General features: G+C 57.0%; 6 protein-coding genes across 6 annotated transcripts; 5 read left to right on the top strand and 1 right to left on the bottom strand.

Moving 5' to 3' along the window:
* Positions 1 to 849: 849 nt before the first annotated feature.
* On the top strand, positions 850 to 1,236 carry CGGC5_v009019 (uncharacterized protein; the record flags this gene model as incomplete). The annotated part of the gene is made up of 3 exons (XM_066152110.1): positions 850 to 907; positions 964 to 1,107; positions 1,232 to 1,236. 3 exons carry the CDS (start codon positions 850 to 852, stop codon positions 1,234 to 1,236), a joined length of 207 nt encoding a protein of 68 aa, XP_066008478.1.
* A 329-nt stretch (positions 1,237 to 1,565) lies between these two features.
* On the top strand, positions 1,566 to 1,890 carry CGGC5_v009018 (uncharacterized protein; the record flags this gene model as incomplete). The annotated part of the gene is made up of 2 exons (XM_032037650.1): positions 1,566 to 1,620; positions 1,724 to 1,890. The coding sequence occupies 2 exons, from the start codon at positions 1,566 to 1,568 to the stop codon at positions 1,888 to 1,890; spliced, it is 222 nt and encodes a 73-aa protein (XP_031883562.1).
* Positions 1,891 to 2,485: 595 nt separating this feature from the next.
* On the top strand, positions 2,486 to 3,511 carry rfbB (dTDP-glucose 4,6-dehydratase; the record flags this gene model as incomplete). Its single annotated transcript, XM_032037651.1, has 1 exon — positions 2,486 to 3,511. The coding sequence occupies one exon, from the start codon at positions 2,486 to 2,488 to the stop codon at positions 3,509 to 3,511; it is 1,026 nt and encodes a 341-aa protein (XP_031883565.1).
* Positions 3,512 to 3,633: 122 nt separating this feature from the next.
* Positions 3,634 to 4,470, bottom strand: citA (Esterase citA; the record flags this gene model as incomplete). Its single annotated transcript, XM_032037652.1, has 1 exon — positions 3,634 to 4,470. One exon carries the CDS (start codon positions 4,468 to 4,470, stop codon positions 3,634 to 3,636), a length of 837 nt encoding a protein of 278 aa, XP_031883564.1.
* Positions 4,471 to 7,554: 3,084 nt separating this feature from the next.
* On the top strand, positions 7,555 to 9,339 carry CGGC5_v009015 (SH3 domain-containing protein; the record flags this gene model as incomplete). Its single annotated transcript, XM_032037653.1, has 2 exons — positions 7,555 to 8,128; positions 8,213 to 9,339. 2 exons carry the CDS (start codon positions 7,555 to 7,557, stop codon positions 9,337 to 9,339), a joined length of 1,701 nt encoding a protein of 566 aa, XP_031883567.1.
* Positions 9,340 to 17,529: 8,190 nt separating this feature from the next.
* On the top strand, positions 17,530 to 19,098 carry CGGC5_v009014 (uncharacterized protein; the record flags this gene model as incomplete). The annotated part of the gene is made up of 1 exon (XM_032037656.1): positions 17,530 to 19,098. One exon carries the CDS (start codon positions 17,530 to 17,532, stop codon positions 19,096 to 19,098), a length of 1,569 nt encoding a protein of 522 aa, XP_031883568.1.
* Between the last annotated feature and the right edge of the window lie 1,003 nt (positions 19,099 to 20,101).

Genomic DNA, 20,101 nt, shown 5'->3' with positions numbered 1-20,101 from the left:
TACTGCTTGAAATAGACCTGCTGTGTTTGGCCTTGAACGGGCCGGCAAATGTCATCGATCCAACTCATCGCGCTGTCACCATCCCTGAAATGCAGTACGATAGCGCCCAGTGACCGGGACATCTCTAGGTCAATTGCTGATGGCGGCAGACTCATTCTCACGGTAGAGGGCCTTTTTAAAACAGACTTCTTGCTTCCTTTGATGCTCTGGCAGTAGTACTTGGCAAGATTCTCGTCCGGGAACTCGATATCGATTTTCACAGGTGTGCTTTGAACGCGGACGAAAACGCGAAGGCGTCGACTGTCGGTGTCGGACATGTTGTGCGAGCTTTTTAGACCGCAAGCGAGAGGTTATGTAATGGTCTGAAAGTCTAGTGTGCTGGCGATACCAAACGGTGATAGGTGGGAGAATGAGTCGAATACTTGTGTGAAGATTGTCCGCGTGATGTGGGAATCCACTGGCTTTGTGGACGAAAGGTGATGATTTATAAAACATTGCAGACACACCATGAGACTTGATAGAGATTTTAAATCAAAAAGCTCTGGTCCGACTGCTATTTGAAATGGGCAGCCACATGACTTTTAGGCCGCATCAATCTATTGATTTACTTTCTTTTTCTTCGCTTGGACTAACAAGCGTCGCGACCCTGCTAATGTACGTTATCCGCAAATAGATCACATTTTCCTCCACTTCACTGCATTTACGAAGCCGCCATAAAATCACATTGATATGAGGACCAAGGATGTTAAAAAGAGCCTAGAGCCATCATAAAACAACATTTAATTCCCAGAACGGTCTCCTAAGTTGACCACTGTGAAATTCCTAGCCCTCGTCTTCGCACCCTTTCTCATGTCTTCAGATAACGACGTTGAGAAAGACGGCTCTTCAGCCGTCATAAATAAGACTGGTAAGCAAGTCATCTATGTTGAATAGAATTATCATCGCTGATATGCCACCTTGTAGATGATGGTGACAGGGCCGCCAGTTTCTCTTCCCGTGCACGCAGTTACTCCAGCGACACCTGGTGCGGCCCCTTTCGCCAGGCAGGCAACACTGGAATTCGCCAGGATGGTCATTCCAATGGCGCTGGTGGAGAACATGCTGCTGGTAGGTCTCCCCGGCAATTGCGGCTCTCGATCGATAGCCGAGAACGAGGTCGCGACAGTCTTCAACATCCGCACCACGTCTCGATGGCGGAGTCAAGAGACAGTATTCATAGTGAACCTGCTAGAATAACCGAGAACGACCAAACGCCACTTCCCAGACAAATTCAACGCTTGTTGCATCTCGATCGCGATAATCCTGGCGATTGGGCCGTAAATCACCACCTCCCAAATCTTATCACAAGGTTGGACCAGCCGGAGGCGAATGTCATTGGCTCGGCGCTCAATGAAATGACCACGAAAATTCGGGAGATACGGTGCGGCAAGAAAGCGGAACCGACGCCCTCGTTATCCGCATATTCGTTCTCTGAGGACGGAATGCGGTTTCGTATCAGCTTTGCTGAAGTGCAACGAATGCGAATCCGCAAGCTGCAATGTCAGCTGGTAAGACATGTTGTCAAAATGCGCCTTGAAGGTCACGAGTCACCGGGCTGGGAGCAGACGATCAAGGAGTACAGTATGAACATCTTCTCTTTTGGTTTACTTATACATTTATTCCACAATACACGCCTTTTATTTCTTACTTTCTAGGGCATACTGACTTATTTCGTTCATCACAGTCAAAGCTCTCAAGGACCATGACTACATGGAAAACCGCCCAAAGTCCAGCCGAGATCCGTTTCTTGCCACAGGAGAATATGGCGTGGACAACTACGTTCTCAACTGCAACATCGATAGTGTCCTCGCCAACGATAATAACGACTATGTTGACTCACTTAAAACTTAGGACGTCAGCTCTGATCAATCCAACGAGCCGATTACTGGCACACGTGGGAGCAATGTCGCAAAGACATGGTACCGCGGGTTCAAAGAGCGCATCGTGATTGCAGCTACCGGAGGCGCCTTCCTCGTTGGCCCAATGTGGACCATGGTGCTGAATGGCGGGCTCTACACCTCACTTATCTCGACAACGGCTTTTGTTACAGGGTTTGGAATACTGATGGCTTACTTTCTCAATGAGTCTAAAGACGTTCTTGCCAGCACAGCAGCTTATGCAGCTGTGTTAGTTGTATTTGTAGGAACAAGCAATTCGTAGATAAGGTAGTTATTGTGGAACTGAACGATTAGTTGGGATATACTTGAGAATGTCAAGAAACGCTGCTTTTCACTTCGACGCTAATGAATTCAAAGACGAATGGGGTACAAGCTGTCTGCGGCTACTCGCGCCCTATGGATGGCACTCTCCCCTTGGCGCGGCAGACCAATGAGTCACGTCTCAACACCATGACTAACCATCACCAAACCTCAACTACTTCAAGTCAACTTCTTCAAACCAACTCCTTAACACATCAGCTTCTACAGCCAGTCATCAAATCACCACGATGTCTTCTCCAGAGTACGACATCCTCGTGACCGGCTCCTCAGGCCACCTCGGCGCGGCCCTCATGCTCTCCCTCCCCTCCCACGGCCACACCCCCCTCGGCATCGACATCCTCCCCTCCTCAACCACAACCCACACCCTCTCAATCACAGACCGCGCCGCCCTCACCGCCCTCTTCACCTCCCACCCCTCCATCAAACACATCATCCACGCCGCAACCCTGCACAAACCCCACGTCGCCTCGCACCCAAAACAAGCCTTCATCGACACAAACATCACCGGCACCCTCGCCCTCCTCGAAACCTCCTCCGCCGCCCTCCCGTCCCTCGAATCCTTCATCTTCATCTCCACAACCTCAACCTACGGCTCCGCCCTCGCCCCGGCCCCCGGCTCCCCCGCCGCCTGGATCACCGAACCCACCCCGCCCGTCCCCAAAAACATCTACGGCGCCACCAAGACCGCCGCCGAGGACCTCGTCCGCCTGCACCACCTGCACACATCCCTGCCCTGCCTCGTCCTGCGCACGTCGCGCTTCTTCCCCGAGCAGGACGACGACCCCGCCCGCCGCGCCGAGTTCCCCGCCGACGCGAACCTCAAGGTCTGCGAGCTCGCACACCGCCGCCTAGACATCGCCGATGCTGTGTCTGCCGTCGTCTGCGCCGTGCGCCGCGCCGCGCAGATCGGGTTCGCGAAGTACATCGTCTCGGCGCCGCCGCCGTTCGCCAACGACGCAGACACCCTCGCGCGGCTGAATGCCGGTGGTGGTGGGGACGCGGAGAGCGTGTATAGAGAGTGCGTCCCCGCGGCGGGCGCCGTGTTTGAGAAGCTCGGATGGAGGTTCCCGGACCGCGTCGACCGCGTGTACGACTCGGCCAGGGCGGTGCGCGAGCTCGGGTGGAGGCCCGAGTGGACGTTTGACAAGGTCGTCGAGAGGCTTGCGCGCGGCGATGACTGGAGGAGCGAGCTGACGCATGTGGTCGGCAAGAGAGGGTATCACGATGTCCCAACGGGAGTGTACACGACATGAAGAACAACAAAGCGAAGACGTGGTATTTCCGGTCTATGTATATCCATCAGACGCAACAAAGTAAATACAGCCCAAAAAAGTAATGAAAATGCCCAAAGAACCAAACGCTATGCAGTTACCAATCATGCCTCGATGTCCCTCACAAGCCCCAACTCCGCGCCCAGCTCGAGAACCTGCCTCGCCACCGCATCAACATCCACAGTCTTGATGACCACCCGGTGGTTCCCCTCCCACTCCACCAGCCTCGTCGACCCGGGCTCGCAGTACTCCTTCAGCAGCCGCCTGTGCTGCTCCAGCCCAGGGTCCTTCAGCCCATGCACATGAATCGTCGGCAGCCTCAACACATGGTCCGTCCCGCTCCCGTTCGGCCAGTCGTCAAACACCACGCTCGCCTCCGCCGCGTCCCCCACGCCCTGCGGCGCGTCTATCCTGTCGTCCAGCACGATCAGCGGCGCGCGGCCCGCGAGCAGCACGCCAAACTTCCAGTCCGCGCTGCCGCCCGCGCTCGCGATGCGGCGGCCGTACTTCTGGCGCAGCATCTGCTGCGTGTACATCAGGCTCGCTGAGATCTTGGCGCCCTGCGAGAAGCCCAGCAGGCCGACCCACTCGCCGGTGGCGCCGAGCGCGTCGTCGTCGTCCATGGCCATGCGCAGCTGGAAGTGGATCTCGGCGGAGGCGGTCTCGGCGTCGACGACGGGCTGGTGCTCGGGCAGCCAGCGCAGCCAGCGGCGGAAGGGCCCGTAGTCGCCGTACACGGAGACGATGTCGTGGTGCGGGGCGCAGATGAAGGGGCCCTCGGCGAAGACGAGGCGGAAGTGCGGGCGCAGGCGGGCGATGAGGGCGCGGCACTGGACCTTGAAGACGGCGGCGTTGACGCCGCCGCCGTGGAGGCAGAGGATGCGCGGGAGGTGGAGGGTGGTGTCCGGGCCGGAACCGGGCGGGGTCGTTGCGCTTGGCATTGTTGGGGAGCGCGAGACCGGGGTTTGTTTGTGTGTGTGTGAGGGAGTTGAGGTGTTTGTTGATGGGGTCCCCGGGGGGCAGAGAGGGGGAGGGGGGGCGAGGAGAGTGGTTGGGGCGCGTGGGTGTAAGTTGTTGGTTCTGCTGGGGTTCGTGGGCAGAAGCGCGGTTGTCAACTCGGGACCGAGAGGGTGTTTTCGTTCGGGGTATCTTTTGTCTCTGAGACTGAGTGAGGAAGAGAGGAAGAGAAGGAGGGAGAAGAGAGAAAAGAGTGAGCGAGGTTATGCACGCGGGTAATAGGTGTGTAGAAAAAGGGGGAAAGGAAGGGAAAGAAAGTGCCCGGTTCGGAAGCCGTCTGCGCTCGTTCAACGTCTGGGATAAGACGCAACACACGGAGGAGATAGTACGGATAAGCAGATCGACACTCTTCCTCAACAAGTGAGCAGCAGAAAAAAAAGCCAAAAGGCGTCTTTTTTTTTTTTTTTTTTTTTTGCGCAGGGACAGGCGCCCAGGTCGCTCTAAAATTGCGGGGCGATGGATTCAGGTCGCGTCAATGTCCGGTGCGTCGACGCTTCACCGGCCGGAGCTCCGAACGGTGGTGCCTCGTTGTGAGTGAGGTTCGTCCTGCTTTCGATCGCCGAAGAGGGATGTCTGGCTGCCTGTCGTTCGGTGGTCTAGCTCCAATAGACGTGATTATCAACAGGCGTGGATCTCTCTCTCTCTTTCTACCCCCGAAGTGAGATTGACAACCAGGCTTGTCCTGTTGCAGCCTGGTCTGTTCGGCGTTGGGCTTGTCTTGCTTGCTGTGCTTGTCGCTCTCGAAAATCGTCTCGTCTTCTTTATTTATCTTTCTCTGGGCGGCGCAAATCAATCGCAAACCGCTTGTGCTGTCAGACTTGGGGGAAGGCCGGGCGCGCACACTCGACAGAAAGCAAATGGGTGTGCGGTCAGATTTTAAGATACGAGAAACGGCGAATGTGAGGACTCCGGAACCCGGATGCCGCTGCTGTTGAAATAGGAGAAACCAGATTTTGGGGGCCGACCGGATGAAAGGCGAGACACAATTGCTGTCATGATGACCAAGAATCCAAACCTTCAGATTTCTCCTGCTCCCTTCCCTCGGTTCGCAACCATCCCCCTCAAACTGGCAACTCTTCATCGAAAGCCGAGGCAAGTTCGTCCAGCCTGTGTCTCAAACGCAGCTTTGCAGCATCACAAAAGCTTGTCTGGACCCAGCGGGCTGGTCGCAGCGGACAGCGGCACCGAACATCAGACACTTGTCGTGGATCACATAGAAAGACAGGCGCCTTCTCGAACGCCCAAAGAGATTGAATACCGGTCGACATAAGACGAAAGTCAGATTCCCCAACCGGGAAAGCTTGTGGTTGGACGGGATTGGCCAGAAGCGGCAACTCAGGTTGCGCTCTCAACCGGGGAATGGCTGGCCGTTCGGAGGTTCGGCGCGAGGTAGCACCCTGCGAATGGCCGATTTTGAGTGCGCCTGCTGCGACGACGACGACTCGTCTTCCTGATTAGTCGCCGTTCCTTATCAGACTCGGGAAACAAGTCAAACGCATGTATGAATTAATGCCAGACATGGACAAATGTCAGAACAGATAAATCAAAACAGAGGTCCGGCGGGCTTACCCGTCTGTCTACTCTGGGGAAGCGCGCGTCCGGACGGGCGGACGGACCTGGGCTGGGAGAATGTCCGATGGAAGGGGTGAGCAAGCCAGCAGCAAGCACATGCAATGCACGCCCGGGCCGCCCGCTGCGTAGAGAAAAAGAAAGAAAACAAGTCCCCGAATTCTTTACATTAGCAGCGTCCGGTCCGAAACCGAAAGCTGATTTGTCCAATTGGCCGTGTTTACTGCTGCTGCGTCTCCAACTAGGCGTCATCCAGCATCTGCATTATGGAAACCTGATAAGAAAGAGACAGAACCGCTATGCAGGCAGAAAAACGCCCGCCATCTCATCTCATGCTGCAAGTGATGCATCGCGTGAGAAGCGAGACTGTGTCAACTGTATCAAAACAAACTCATCTGCCCACTTTCACACGTTCGGTTGGGTCAAGCGAGAAGCTTCAGAAGCTTCATAATGAACTCTGTTCCCTCCAGCGACGGAACTCAGTCTCGATGCAGCAATTGACTCGCGCACAACCTGGTGTCACCTCGGGAATGAAGCTTCCACAACCTTCGATAGTTCTTCCATCCGCCTGGAACGATGCAGGCCAGAACTTTGAACACTTTCTCGTGAAGCAAAGCGTCCAAAACAGGCGGCGGGTGTAGCAATATGTATCCGCTCCCGCACCGCTCACCCCCCGAAGCAGCAGCATCACCATCAGCAGCAGCAGCGGCATTCATCGGCGGCCGCGGGGATGCCCTCCAGCCATAGCGGGAACTTGAGCGAGCAGGGATGAACACGTCGTACACCGTCAACACCCACTAATTCCCTTCGCGAGGCCACAGCAGACGAATCGCGTGCTCTCCAAGCCCGGCTCAGCCACACGCTACTGCCCCATGTGCCCCACTACTCCCCATCAGCCACACTATGACGTTTAATTGTGCCCCTCCACGCTTTCCCCTCTCTGTGCCACTCTCTGCCGCACTGGTGAGCTGTCACAGCAGCTCTTGGTACCTTACCACCAGCTAATACGTGGAAACTGTCGCCTCTTCCTCACAAACAAGAGGCCTCTCTCTGACTCTCCGTCTCTCTCGCGTCCAAAAGAAGCTCCATCTAAGCCTCACAGGGCCGCGATATCCACGTTGACGACACTTCTGCGCCACACCAAAACCCTCAACAAGCTTCATTTCATCTGGCGACCCCGAAGATCCAGAAACAAAAAATAAAACAGGGTCCAGCTCGCCATCTCCCAAACATACAAGAACAGTTGCCATCACCTCCAGAACAGCTGCTTTCCCTTCTGCCATCACCAGCCTCATCCATCATCAGACGATACCCATCCATCCCCCCACCTCCATCCTCTCCTACATTTCCTCGCATCACCTTCTCGTTTGCTCTACCTCTTAGATACCTGATACCCAAAGTCCACACACACACGCACAACACCTCGCACGTCCTGAATCATGTCGTGGTCTGGCCCCTCCCACAACGAGAAGCCCCCCGTCCCCACGGGCGAGCACCACCAGCAACAGACCTTCCCTCCCCCTCCCACCGACCAAAAGACCGAGCTGCCTGCCGGCCACCAAGGCCAGCAGCCGTACTTCCCCCCGCCGCCTCCCGGCCCTCCCCCCGCGAACCAGCCGCAGTACACCCACGCTCCCCAAACCCAGCAGCAGCAGCCGCAATACGGCGCCGCCCCTCCCCAGCAGTACGCCCCTCCCCCGGCCCAGCAGCAGCACCAGGCCGACTACAACCCGGCCCAGTACGGCGGCGCCGGCCACCACTACACGCCCCCGGGCGCCGACCACACCGACCCCGCCGCCTCCCAGGCCGCCGCCGCCTTCGCCGCGACCGCCCCCGAGGCCACCAAGCCCCAGAAGCAGCACAAGGGATGGGGCGAGCGCTTGACCCAGATCGGCATGAAGGCCGCCGGGCCCATCAACGCCATGGCCAACAAGATGGGCTCCCAGAGCTTCCTGCCCACCACCATGGACAAGGAGTGCGAAAAGGCCGCCAAGATCCTGCAGAGCTTCTGCAGTACGTCCCCCCCCCCCCCCCCCCCCCCCCATCCTCCCCTTCATTCCCCATCAGACCAGAACAAGGCTAACATCAGCACCGCAGAGGAGGGCATCGCATCCGACGTCCCGCCCCAGCAGCCGGCCTCCGAGAAGCTTGAGCCCGGCAAGACCGACGCCGGCAGCGGCTCCTCGCGCCCCGTCACCCCGAACAAGGCCAAGAAGGAGCAAAAGGCCATCGTCAAGATCCCGAGCAAGGTGATCAACAAGGCCGTCGGCCTCGCCATCTTCACCACCTTCCGCGCCGGCTTCCAGTTCTCCGGCGCCACCGGCTCCGGCGTCCTCATCGCCCGCCTGCCCGACGGCTCCTGGGGCCCTCCCTCGGGCATCCAGGTCCACGCCGTCGGCGCCGGCTTCATGATCGGCGCCGACATCCACGACACCGTGCTCATCATCAACTCCCGCGAGGCCCTCAACGCCTTCCTCGGCAACCGCGTCAGCCTGGGCTCCGACGTCGCCGTCGTGGCGGGCCCCTACGGCGCCGGCGGCGTCATGGACGTCGGCGCCAGCTTCGGCGGCAAGTCGCAGAAGGAGGGCGAGCAGAATGCCGCGGACGAGGCCGCCGCCGCTGCTGCTGCGGCCAAGCCTGCGGACGACGGCAAGCTGAAGCCCGAGGACGACAAGAAGGCGAAGCTCAGGAGCAGCAGCACGTCGCTGAAGCCCAACTTCTCCTACGTCAAGTCGCGCGGCTTCTACGCCGGCGTCCAGGTCGACGGCACCGTCGTCACCGAGCGCAAGGACGCCAACGCGGCCTTCTACGGCCAGAAAGTGTCGGTCGACCAGATCATCAAGGGCCAGGTCCCTCCCCAGGGCCCCGCCGGCCAGTGGCCCGGTGGCGCGCACCTCTTGTACGAGGCCCTGCGCACCGCGGAGGCGCAGCAGCCCCTCCCCGAGGCTAACCTGCCTCCCCCGGCCCCCGTCCCGGCCACCGGCCCCGTTCCGACCACCAGCCCCGGCCAGGCACCTCCGGGCTACGGCCAGCAGTCGCCCCCGGGATACGGACAATCGCCCCAGGGCTACGGGCAGTACCCCCAGGGTGGCCCGCTGGGATCCCACCCTCCCCAGAGCGGCCCGACTGCCTCGGGAGCACTGGGCGACGAGCAGCTCCCGGGCTACGTCGAGGACAATGTTCCTCGTCCCGGCGTGGGAGACCACAAGCAGCAGTACCAGTGAAAAACAATAACGAAAAGCGTCATGACTTGAGTTTGTGTATGAAAGTTGCGCGATGAGATATCCCTTTTGCACGGCCGGTTGCAGCTTAGAGCTTAGATAGCCCCCTCAATGACATAATTTCTTTCAATAGCATAATGAGCAAACCCGAGGAATCTGTGATGTGTGCCAGTATCGCTTAAAATTGCCCTCTCCCCATGACACTGGTGTGTCATCCACAAATCCATGATGGACAGAGTGAACAGTGGCACGTCGTTCGCCGTCGTCCGGGTGTACTATGGAAGTAAGTATGTAGCCGAGACATCGCACCTCGCAGTTCGACAACTCGGCCAGACATTCTCCGGCGTGCCACAGACGGCGCAAGACGGCAACAGATTTACGGTGTGCATAATGTGACCAACGAGGAGTGCTGCCACAAACTCCGAGTAACCTTACAGATACATCTGTACGATTTGCATCTTAACTCTTCAGTTGATCGCTGCTGTCCTCGAATTCACACCAGGAATCAGTCGAGATAGGCGTATACTACTGAGTGCTTTACGTGGTCAAATTGGCATGACGGCCATCGAACTTGATATTCAACCCCCCTGCGTAACGCGAGAGGTTCAGTTGTTTCTAAATCGTACGAAACCTGCAATAATTCGTGGCTTTTTTTTCTGCAAGCTGCGCCAATGTTCCAGAGATGCTTCAGAGATATTGAACCTCGCCCTGGTTGGTCGCGTGGTTCTGCGCTAGTAGCTCATCAAGTGCCATGTTTCAACCGAGTGGTTGCCAAGCACCAAGCCGGCGCAGGAACACATCGTTGATTGGGAAAACAAAAAGCAACGGCCACAGAATAAGCAACGTCTGGATCTGCGTGGCCCCCCTCCCTGGGTTGGAGAAAACTCCTTGCAGGCTCGAGATCATGCGGGGTGTGTGCCAATTGCCGGTAGCAAACCAAATTTTATCCATACCGGCGAAGCTCACTTCAAGCCTGGCGTATTGGGTGAGCTGCATACTTGACGGTTTACACAAGAGATGTCACGGTCGATGCTTGCACCACGCCACCGGCGAGCACCCTCTGGTGCTGTTCTCGAAAGACGCCACAACATGGGAACCCGCAGCGCTCGGCCAGCGATCGGACCGACGAAGTGAGGCGGAAGGAAGCCAGCAGATCGTGATATCCGCCTCCTAGCCTTTTTGGGCAATGCGGCATCAGGGTCACCGGTGCGGTACGGCGCTCACGACACGACGGCTGGGCCCAAGTGCCGGCCGGTCGCCGTGCGCTCCCGCGCTGTCACAAGTTGAATGCGCAAATCTCAATCGCAATTAACACGGGGCCATCGTCTGTCGTCGGTTGAGATGCCGTAGGGGACAGTGCCGTTAACCAAGGGCAGGGCAGATCATTCGGTCTCTATGAAACGGATCTGTATATGATCCACAGGGGGCCGCTGGGACAGGTCGACAAATTCGGACGAAGTTCGTCGAGAGAGACTGTCTTGATCCTAAAAAAAGACTTCCAATGACGGTCGCAAGGCTGGTTCAGGTCTTGTTTTGGCCTGGGCTTGCGTGATTTCATGAGCTTAGCTTTGTAGACTATTTCACATACCCCGCTGGCATTGGAATGCTGGATGTCATTCCTGCATTCCGCCCGGCACCAGAGAGACGGGACGTCGCATTTGTGACGATTGTCTGGACTTTGCCTGTCTCGCCTGGGCCGCAGGTTCGGAACACGGAAGAGGTGGATTGTGTGCCCTGGCGTGAATGCCCAGGTAGGCTGAGCAAAATTCCAGTTTGGCCGCGATGTTGGTGCAAGAAGTCGAGATGGACGACGACAAGGGTTGTGCTGAGGACGTCATCGACTCCACGGTGATGAGACGCCCAGGATATGCAGCATTGGGACTTTTTGGGTCTTTCGGTACCCCGGTCTCCCTCAGCGACACATTCGCTGTTCAGTCCTCGCTTCGGCCTTTCACCGGCCGCTCAAGAACCCCCCTTTTTTGGGCTTTCCAGCCTCCAGTTGTCCACAACCCCTTCTTCATCTGACATCCCCACGCCAAGGAAAGGTCACTCGAACTGATGCTGAGGCAGCGAACAACTGGAGACTGATTCGTCAGATCGTGTCAGGTCCATTGAAATGGTCTCCAGTGTGGTTTAGGTGGGCAGATGAGCAGGCCGATCGCCAGGGCCCATTTGATGCTGCCCGTTTTTCCCTTTGTTCTGGGGTTTGAGCTTTAGTCGACCATCGGCTTGCATGCGACGACCGGCGTGTCGGTGCCAGAAGCCGCCATCGTCTCCTCCGGGTGGTTTTGGGACGATTAAGCTCAGGGCCAAGTCCAGGTGTTTGCAGATGTTTACAGTGACTGACCGGGTAGAGCTGGACAAAATTGACTTTCTGTGATCCTGAGCTTCCCGCCTCTCGGGGCAGGCGTTGGAAGGTTTGGCTGAAGCCTGCAGATTGGCAGGTTAGGCTCGCTGAGCCGAAAGTCTGTCCTGGATTGACCAGCTGCCGCTCCAAGCACCCGCCGCTGTTTTGAGTAGGGTGGCAGCGGTGGCTAGCAGTTGAAATGGAGATACATAGTCTTGGCCTGAAGGGGCACAAAGACGGCGTGTCTGTTGTCAGAGAAATGCTGATCGGCCGCGGTTCGCAGCAAGATCCGCGTCATGTTTCGTCAAAAGGGAAAGAATCAAACGGAGCCGGCACCATCCCTGATTCGAAAGTCGTTGTCCGTTGGGAATGGTTTGGCAAGCCCGGGATGTAGCGTCCAGAGTCGGACTCGACAGCCTGAAAAATGATTTGTCGCAGGGAAAGGGACGTCCACCGCCATCAATCCCCAGCACCGTTCCTCCCCTATTGGGGTCCGTTCAGGGACAGAGCAGCGGGCAGACAGCGGCCATCAGCCAACCAGCCCGAGGTGAGCGGCAATTGATGCCTCCCTTATTTTTTCCTCTCCTCTTGTTGTTGCCGATCTCTAGATGGAAAGCATCTGGTTGGCCGCAAGGGCGCATTAGCATGTCAAAATGCTCCGTAGACGCTGGAGGTTGGGCTGTTGGATAAGGAGGTGAGAAGACTAGCGTGATAGGCATAAGTGAAGATCAGAGCCGCTTAAAGTGATGATGCTGGAGCACGAGCGATGACATTCTGGAAAAAAGACTCGGTACGTAGTTGGCGAGCCGAGGGTGTGGCCCGTTGAGGCTCCCAAGGCTCCGTTGATTTTGTGGGCGTCTGATGTCTGAACGGTGACGGCGTGCAGGAACAGGTGCAGAGTGCAGCAGCAGGCACGCACGCAGCGAGTGACAAGCACAAGACCAAAAAGTGTGTGTGGTTGTTGGAGTCCGCCGTTGACATTGGCCACTTTGGTGGAGGCGCTGGCTAGTACTGGATCAGATCGTCCGCTCCGGATGATGACGACGCGTAACTCGGCCCAGTTTTTGCGCTGCGAAAAATAGCAACGCTTCTGGCGCACCCGTGAGGCGTGCATGCGTTTTTTTTGGGGTTCCCGAGGGTTTCATTCGGAGTAATAGACGGGTGGCAGACAGGCGAGATGGTGGCACTGAGCAGGCAGTGTTTGTAGATTTTGTGGTTTTGTGGACAGCACAGCGGGTACGAGATTCCTTGTAGGAAGGTCGATTGCGCAGAGTAAAAGCTTGTTAATGTGTTCAGCGGCTCAGCTCCGGTCAGCTCGTAGATGACGATGGCAATGCAAGCTAGGTGCGAGAGTCATGGCCGACGGCGGCTCCAGGGCACCAAGTTCGAGGTAAGGTGCCAGGAGCAGGGCCTTCGGGCGGCAAGCATCCGGGAGGCGTGCGTGCTGAAGCTGGACGGCAACGGCATCGGACGGCGGAGCTGGCAGCAGCAGAACAGGATCTGGAGACCTTGAACTGGAGCTTTTTGACAGGACAAGACGACAGGACAGGCAAACCGTCGACAGGGAGGCGACCGGCAGACGGCGACTCGGACCCACGAGGCAGTGGTTGACAAATCCCACGGTGACGAGGGTGTTGGGCTACTGAGGGTAACGGAGGCACAAACGGAGGTCTGGGATTAAGACGCATCGACGGTGATCAGCACGACGTCGATTGAGTGCCGAGTAGAGTTATCTGGCAGCGTGATCCGTCTGGGCCTCGCGATGGAGCAATGGAGCAGCATCCAGAATTCGGGAGCCCTGCGATGCCATGCCATGCTTGGTGGTCGCCATGAGGCCGCTAACAGTATTGGCAGACGTGGGCCACGGCCGAGTGTGCCGTGTTGTGTGTGCGAGTGAGCGATTTCGACGTGTAAATCTCGAGTTTATGTTTGTACTGCGTAGTAGAATATCTCTCCTTGAGCAAGGACCCATGGCGATGATGGTGCCAAAGTCCAATGAAAAGTCGTCTTTTGTGTGTTTCTTCCCGGCGAGATTGGGGACGGGTGTCGAGCTACCCGTCGCCGCGAAATTGACGAGATTGGAGCGGCCCACGGGAGAGAGATAGCCAAGGGTTCTGGAAGGGGATGGCTTACCAGCAGCGGCAGCAGCAGATTGATGAAATTGGACGGGTTGGGATTGCTGGCATTGGCGATGATGGGCGTGGTGGTCTTCTGGGTGGTGGACGCGGGTGGTGGTTTGCAATGGAAAAATTAAGATTGGGGTCGCTCGGCACATGGAAAGGAGAGATTGCGGTGATTGCAGGTTGGAGCACGGGTAAGGGAGCGGTACTTGGCGGGAAGCGGTGATTTGGCCGGGACGAGCAGGTACTGGAGGGGTACAAGGGGCAAGCTGGGAAAGGAAGCGGCTATCGAGACGCCCTCCTCCTGCCATCTGGGAATGGGAAGGAAGCAGAGCCGGAGCCAGAGCCGCTCTCCCCCTGAGAAAACGGTGACGGGTGGCCAATCACGTTTTTTTGACAGAATTTGTGAGGCACTGGGAAGGACGTCCTGGGAAGTCACCTTCCAATCGTGAGCGGTTCCCTCGAGCACATTTGTCGGGCCACGCGATGGCGATTGGATGGCGATTGGATCTGGTGGTCTGTGGGCCAATGATACGGCACAGATCAAGTCGCAGCGGGGCTCCTTCCTTTTGGTTCGCTGGCCGTCATTTGCCAACTGATAAGCAACGGAGGTCTCGCAATGGAAATGTGAACTGTGAACTGCAACTTGCAAGAAGCTGCCCTGCACTTCAGAACGCAGGGCAGCCATCGCGCGACGAAGGGCAACTGAAAAGTGCTTCTTCTGCTGTTCCTTACATAAGAACGCCATCTCCCGGAGCCCACTTCAATCTGCGTTAATCACGGCCAGCAACCTCTGCAATCTGGGATCAGACAGATTTACGTTAGATACAGACTAGCGAGAGACGCGACGGCCTCGGCGCGTGTTCCCAGCACTGGGCGCTAGGTGACTTGCACTAAGGTAGGTAGCAGCAAGCACGCCTTCGAGAATTCAGCAAAGGAGCCGCTGCCGGCGCCGGCGCGACGGAAGACGGGACTGTCAATTGGATCTTGGCCACGCGCTGGTGGCGGCGCCTCTGGCTGCGGTGGTTGCGTGGCTTCGTGGCTGCAGCATCTTCGGAGTGTGTTCCTGGCCCCGTCGGGACAATGCAATATCTTGGATCTTGCAAAATGCCATCATCAGCATCCAGCTCCAAGCTGATTGCGTGCCGGACAGCCATGCCCAGCAGCAGCAGATCGGCCAGAAGCTGTAAGAAGACCCAGGGTTCCGTCACCGTGCCGTAACGACGGCTGGGGAAACTGTGGGCTACCGTAACCAGCTGGACAGTGACAGCGACAGTGACAGTGTCGACTGTGAGTGCTGAGTGAGGTGCGGTAGCGTCCCAGAAAAAAAACCCAGGGCAGTCGCGCCGTCTCCACCCAGGGCCCCCACCGGGAATAATTCCCCTGCCCCCATTTGTGCCCCCGCCCCTGGCCAGTCAGCAGCGACCGTGCCGGCGGATTCCTGGTCGCGGGCTGGACCTCCCACCTCCCATCGCTACAGTGTACCCCCTTTCGCCGTTCCCTGCCCACACTTTTGGAGGTGAACCCACTCACCCTTTTTCCCTCCTCCCTTTTTGCTCCCCTTCACCTGTACCGAGCGAGCCAACGATTGAAGACGGTCTCGGAGAGGCGAAAGATTGGATGAGATGACGAGGACGGTCAGTCTGATGCGAGGGACATGTGGTCCAGTCCACCTACATACAGCCAGAAGCAACAACTGCAGCACAGAACATCAGACAGCGGAGCGCGGGTTGCTTCTGCGTGTTCCATGCTGCTACCGCTGCCGCGTCTGCAGCGCACCTCAGTTGTCGACATGGGACAAGGAGGAGAGCCCTCTGTCGCAGGCTCGTCTCTCCCTACGGCGTGCGATACGAATACAGGCAGAAAGCATCTCAGTGTTTGAGAGTCTCAGTTGCTGTCCAGAGAGAATGGGCTGAGGCGACTCGTCACTCGTCAACCTCCAACTCGGTTGCAAATTCCCATGCACAAGCAACGCAACGCTACTGTACCTATTCTGGAGCTACACACACACATTCTACCAAGTACAGGCCACAGACGACGGATACGCAGCTGCAGGTCCCGTTTACCCTGCACACTGCCATGCGCAGCGCCGCCGCCGCCGCCGCCGTCTTGCCTCCTTCTTTGGACCTTGGTGCAGCTCGCCGTAAGACAGAGCCGCTGCTTGTGTGTGGCGGCGGGAGGGCAGTGGCAGAGGCAGTGGCAGTTGCCGTCGCTGTTGCCAAAACAAGTTGCTGCGTTAGCGTTTTGTTTCGGTTGTATTTTATTTTCTTTATTTTGTTCGCCGTTTTCTTTGAGGCTTCCGTCCTTCTTTCCATTCCGTTGTCCCAGCTCCTGCCATTCTTTACTGGAAGCAATGGAAATGGCGACAATGGAAATGGAAGAAAAGAAAACGATACGTACCCTGGGTACATCCCAAAAGTGGGAAGGAAGGCGCTCTTCTTCAACAGGGCCCCCTGCTGCCAATTTTATCCCAATCACCAAATCCCACCCGTCCCTGGCTCTTGCAGCTGCTGCTCGTCGCCAAGCCCTCTCTCCCACGTCCATCTTTCTGTCTCTGTCTCTTCCTATTTCTCGGTGTACCTTGTGTTTTCTGTCACTGTTGTTCGCTCCAGCCAGACTCAGAGTAAAAGAGAGAGGCTCAGCTCACCCGTCCAGTTATCGATATGTACCAGACCAAACTTGGCTCCAACTCCCCGAGCCATCATCCCAGTCCAAGTCTTTCCCTCTTTCTTCCTGGATTCCCACTCCCGCTCCCACTCCCCCTGGTCCACGCCTCCATCTTCCTCGTCCACACACCCACAACTCCATGTCCCACACCCCCCTTCCCCCCTAAATCAGCGTGGTGAACATTGAGAACCACCCCCGGTCCCCGTCCGTCACTCTACGCCGCACATACGGAGTCTCCTCCCGGCACGCTCCAAGCAGGTATTCGTAGCTCTTGTTCGCCTTCTTCGCTCTACCTACCCTACCGCGCTACGAATACCTATCTACCTACCTTACTCCGTTCGGTACCTGCACCCGCCGCATAGTAGTATCCATCCCCTACTGTACTGTTTTGGCGTCTTTTCAGCACCGTTACGCACCTCTCTTGTACCTACCCGCCCGCTATTCAGGGACCCTCTTTTTCACTCTTCCAGACCTCTTCTACCTCTTCTTCCCTCATCTCCCACCCTTCCCCTCCTGCTCCTTTCCCTTCTCTTCGTCTCTCCAGTTCACCACGAATCTGGATCGCCAGTCTCTGCTCGCGTCTTCCTTTCCAGCAGCAGAGATTCCCGTTTTCCCGATCACTTGCCGGTCCTATGATCGTGTCACTCGCTCAACACAACCACCATTAGCTGCTATCGCCGGTATCTGCTTTTTTCCATTTGGCCTCGGTTTGCAATCATCCATACAGACTTCTCGTTTTCTGTTTGACAGGTCTTGGGTCGTGGAGCTATCGTCCGAACTCACTTCTCCAACCCGAGTTCATTACATCCGCACCAAGGACTACAGCACAAGGAAGAGGAACCCTCGACGACAACCGACGACCTCATCTCATCGCTCAGACTGCTCGCTCACAAAAACACCAAGCCGAACATCCCCCCTACAGCCGTCAAGCTGGACGAAAAACAACTAGACCGTCTTATTCGGACAATGGGCGCTAAGCTGCCTGGTCCGGTTCGCGCTTGCAGTATGCGTAACCCACTCACGAGAACGCTGCTTTTTGCAGTCGTCATCCTGGTCATCATGGCCCTCACCCTCAGAAACGACGCCATCGACGTCCGCGGCCGTATTATGAAGACCGGTGCCGGAGTCAAGTCCTCCATCACCCACCAGCAGCCTTTGGACCCCGTCAAGTCTCATGGCTCATCGTCTCTCTCCGACAAGATTCCCGCCGAGCCTGCCCCCTCATCGACTCACGTCATGAACTGCGATGTCAACACCGACCACCTGAAGCAGGTCAAGGACAAGTATGGCCTCGACAACAAGATTCACTACTTCAAGCGCTACGTCAAGTTCACCCGCAAGAACATCATTCGCAAGGCCTACACCGTCCTCGACCAGGAATTCTTGCCCAAGAAGTTCAAGACGGTTGATGTCACCAAGTCCTACGCCCCCGAGGAGTGCCACGCTCCTCTCGAGCTCCCCGTCCCTCAATCCCCATACCCTGCCACTGTCAACGCCTCCGACTTTATGTTCGCTGTTTCCACCACCTACAAGCGTTTCAACGACCCCAAGACGAGCCCGATCAAGGAATGGTCTCACTGGCTTACCGACAGCAATGGCAAGTCCAACGGTGGAAAGCTTCTGCTCCTCCTTTTGGACGCCAGTGACGCCGAGCTCAAGGATGCCAGCGACAGGCTCAAGCGTGTCGGCATTGACGTGGATGTGGCCCACTCCGACCCTTCCATGGAGATGGCCGTTCGCTACCTGACTCTGGTTCCCTACCTGTACAACCACCCCGACCGCAAGTCGAAGAAGTGGTTGGTTACCTGCGACGACGATACCTACTTCCCCAGCATGCACGGTCTCATCGACAAGTTCGCTACTTTCGACCACCTCGACCCTCTGTACGTTGGAACCCTTTCTGAGGATGTCAACGCTATCCACCGCCACGGTTCCCAGGCCTTCGGCGGTGCTGGTGTCTTCCTCAGCGTTCCCCTGGCTGCCGCCATCAACCAGCTGTACGAGTCCTGCAAGACCCCCCAAAAGGTCAAGGAAGCCAACTCCGGCTGGGGTCCCCAGGGCGACATTCTCCTCCGCAAGTGCATCTACGAAAACACCGAGGTTCGCCTCACAAACATCTGGGATCTGTGGCAGCTCGACCTGTACGGCGACCCGGCCGGTTTCTACGAGAGTGGCATCAAGCCCTTGAGCTTGCACCACTACAAGGGCGGCGGCTGGCACTTTGCCAAGCCCTTCCAGACCACCAAGGTTTCTCACGCCTGTGGCGAGGACTGCCCGTACCAGCGATTCATCACGTCGGACGACTTCATCATCGCCAACGGCTTCAGCGTTGCCCACTACCCGCAAGGCATCGACTTCAACCTCGACCAGATGGAGCGCACCTTTACCCCCGCCCCCGATGACATTGGCTGGAACTTGGACTACATGTTCGGCCCCCAGCGCAGATCTCTGCACAAGACTGGTCGCAAGATTGCCTGGGAGCTCCAGGAGGCTCACGTCCAGGAGGACGGTTCCGTACTCCAGATCTACACCCGCAGGAAGGACGACGAGCGCTGGGTCGAGGAGGACGGCGAGCCGATGAGCAAGATCGACGGCGTTATCGAGCTTGTGTGGATTCCCTCCACATGAGGTGCCCTCGGGACTCCCGAGCACGACGATACGACACAGGCGAAGGTCCTCTCGAGGCGCCTTCACCTCATGACATGATGGGACGGGTGGTTTTGGCGAAACGCCATCGGATAAAAGCACCTCAGCAACCCATCCAAGCATTTTCCCCATCATCCCAGGATATCCTGGCCTGTTTTCATAGCTGGCCCCTCGGCCGAAAAGGCACGGGCCTGTTTCGATTCAGACGGCAGCACAAAGGCAACCCGGCGAAGGATAACGGTTGCCTTGCCCAGGGCAAAAGCATACCATACGGATCCCCCAATACCAACCTCCCTGGACAGGATCATAATTATAATCCGCTGACCGCGATACCCTCATTTCATTACAAACCAAAAACCCCTTTTCGATTCGACTCGGTTCTCGACTTCGGCATATAGCTCCCAATCAGAGCTTCGGCGTTTGAGTTCGGGCTTTTTTATTACAACAAGCATGCTGGCAACCGCTACACTTTCATTTTCCTTTCTTCTTCTGCGGCATTGCATTGCACATAGAAGGATTGCTTGGACGGATCTTGCAATCGGTACATAGACCTGTGAAAGGCCGGACGTTTGGAGTCATGATAAGGACGTTGGGTGTCCTTTTTCGGAGATCAACCACCTGGATTAAATTACGGTGGCAGGAGGGTGCTCATACTATTGGCGCCTTGTAGAGTTAGACAAGTGTATACAAATGATACGAAATGTTCAAAAACATGACTTGATCCGTCTTGCCTTGACTCGTGCGGTGAGATTGCCTTCGATTGCCATGTGTCCAGATTCATGCAATGGGATGAACTAGTTGAGCCTCAAATCTCAGGCCGAAACCTTGTGCTGCGTCAGGCACATGTTGCCTTCTGTCTCAGCCACGCCCCGCCCCCACTCGACGCCACACACAGAGGCAGCTGTGCCACACGTGCCCCGCCAACGTCAGTTGGGCCGGTACGCTACTGCTGTGCCGTCCTGTGTCCTTCCATGTTTCGAGAAAT

The sequence above is a fragment of the Colletotrichum fructicola genome (assembly GCF_000319635.2).
Source record: "Colletotrichum fructicola Nara gc5 chromosome Unknown KSG_Nara_v1_contig05, whole genome shotgun sequence".
NCBI lineage: Eukaryota > Fungi > Ascomycota > Sordariomycetes > Glomerellales > Glomerellaceae > Colletotrichum > Colletotrichum fructicola.
This window is presented reverse-complemented; position numbering and strand designations above follow the sequence as displayed.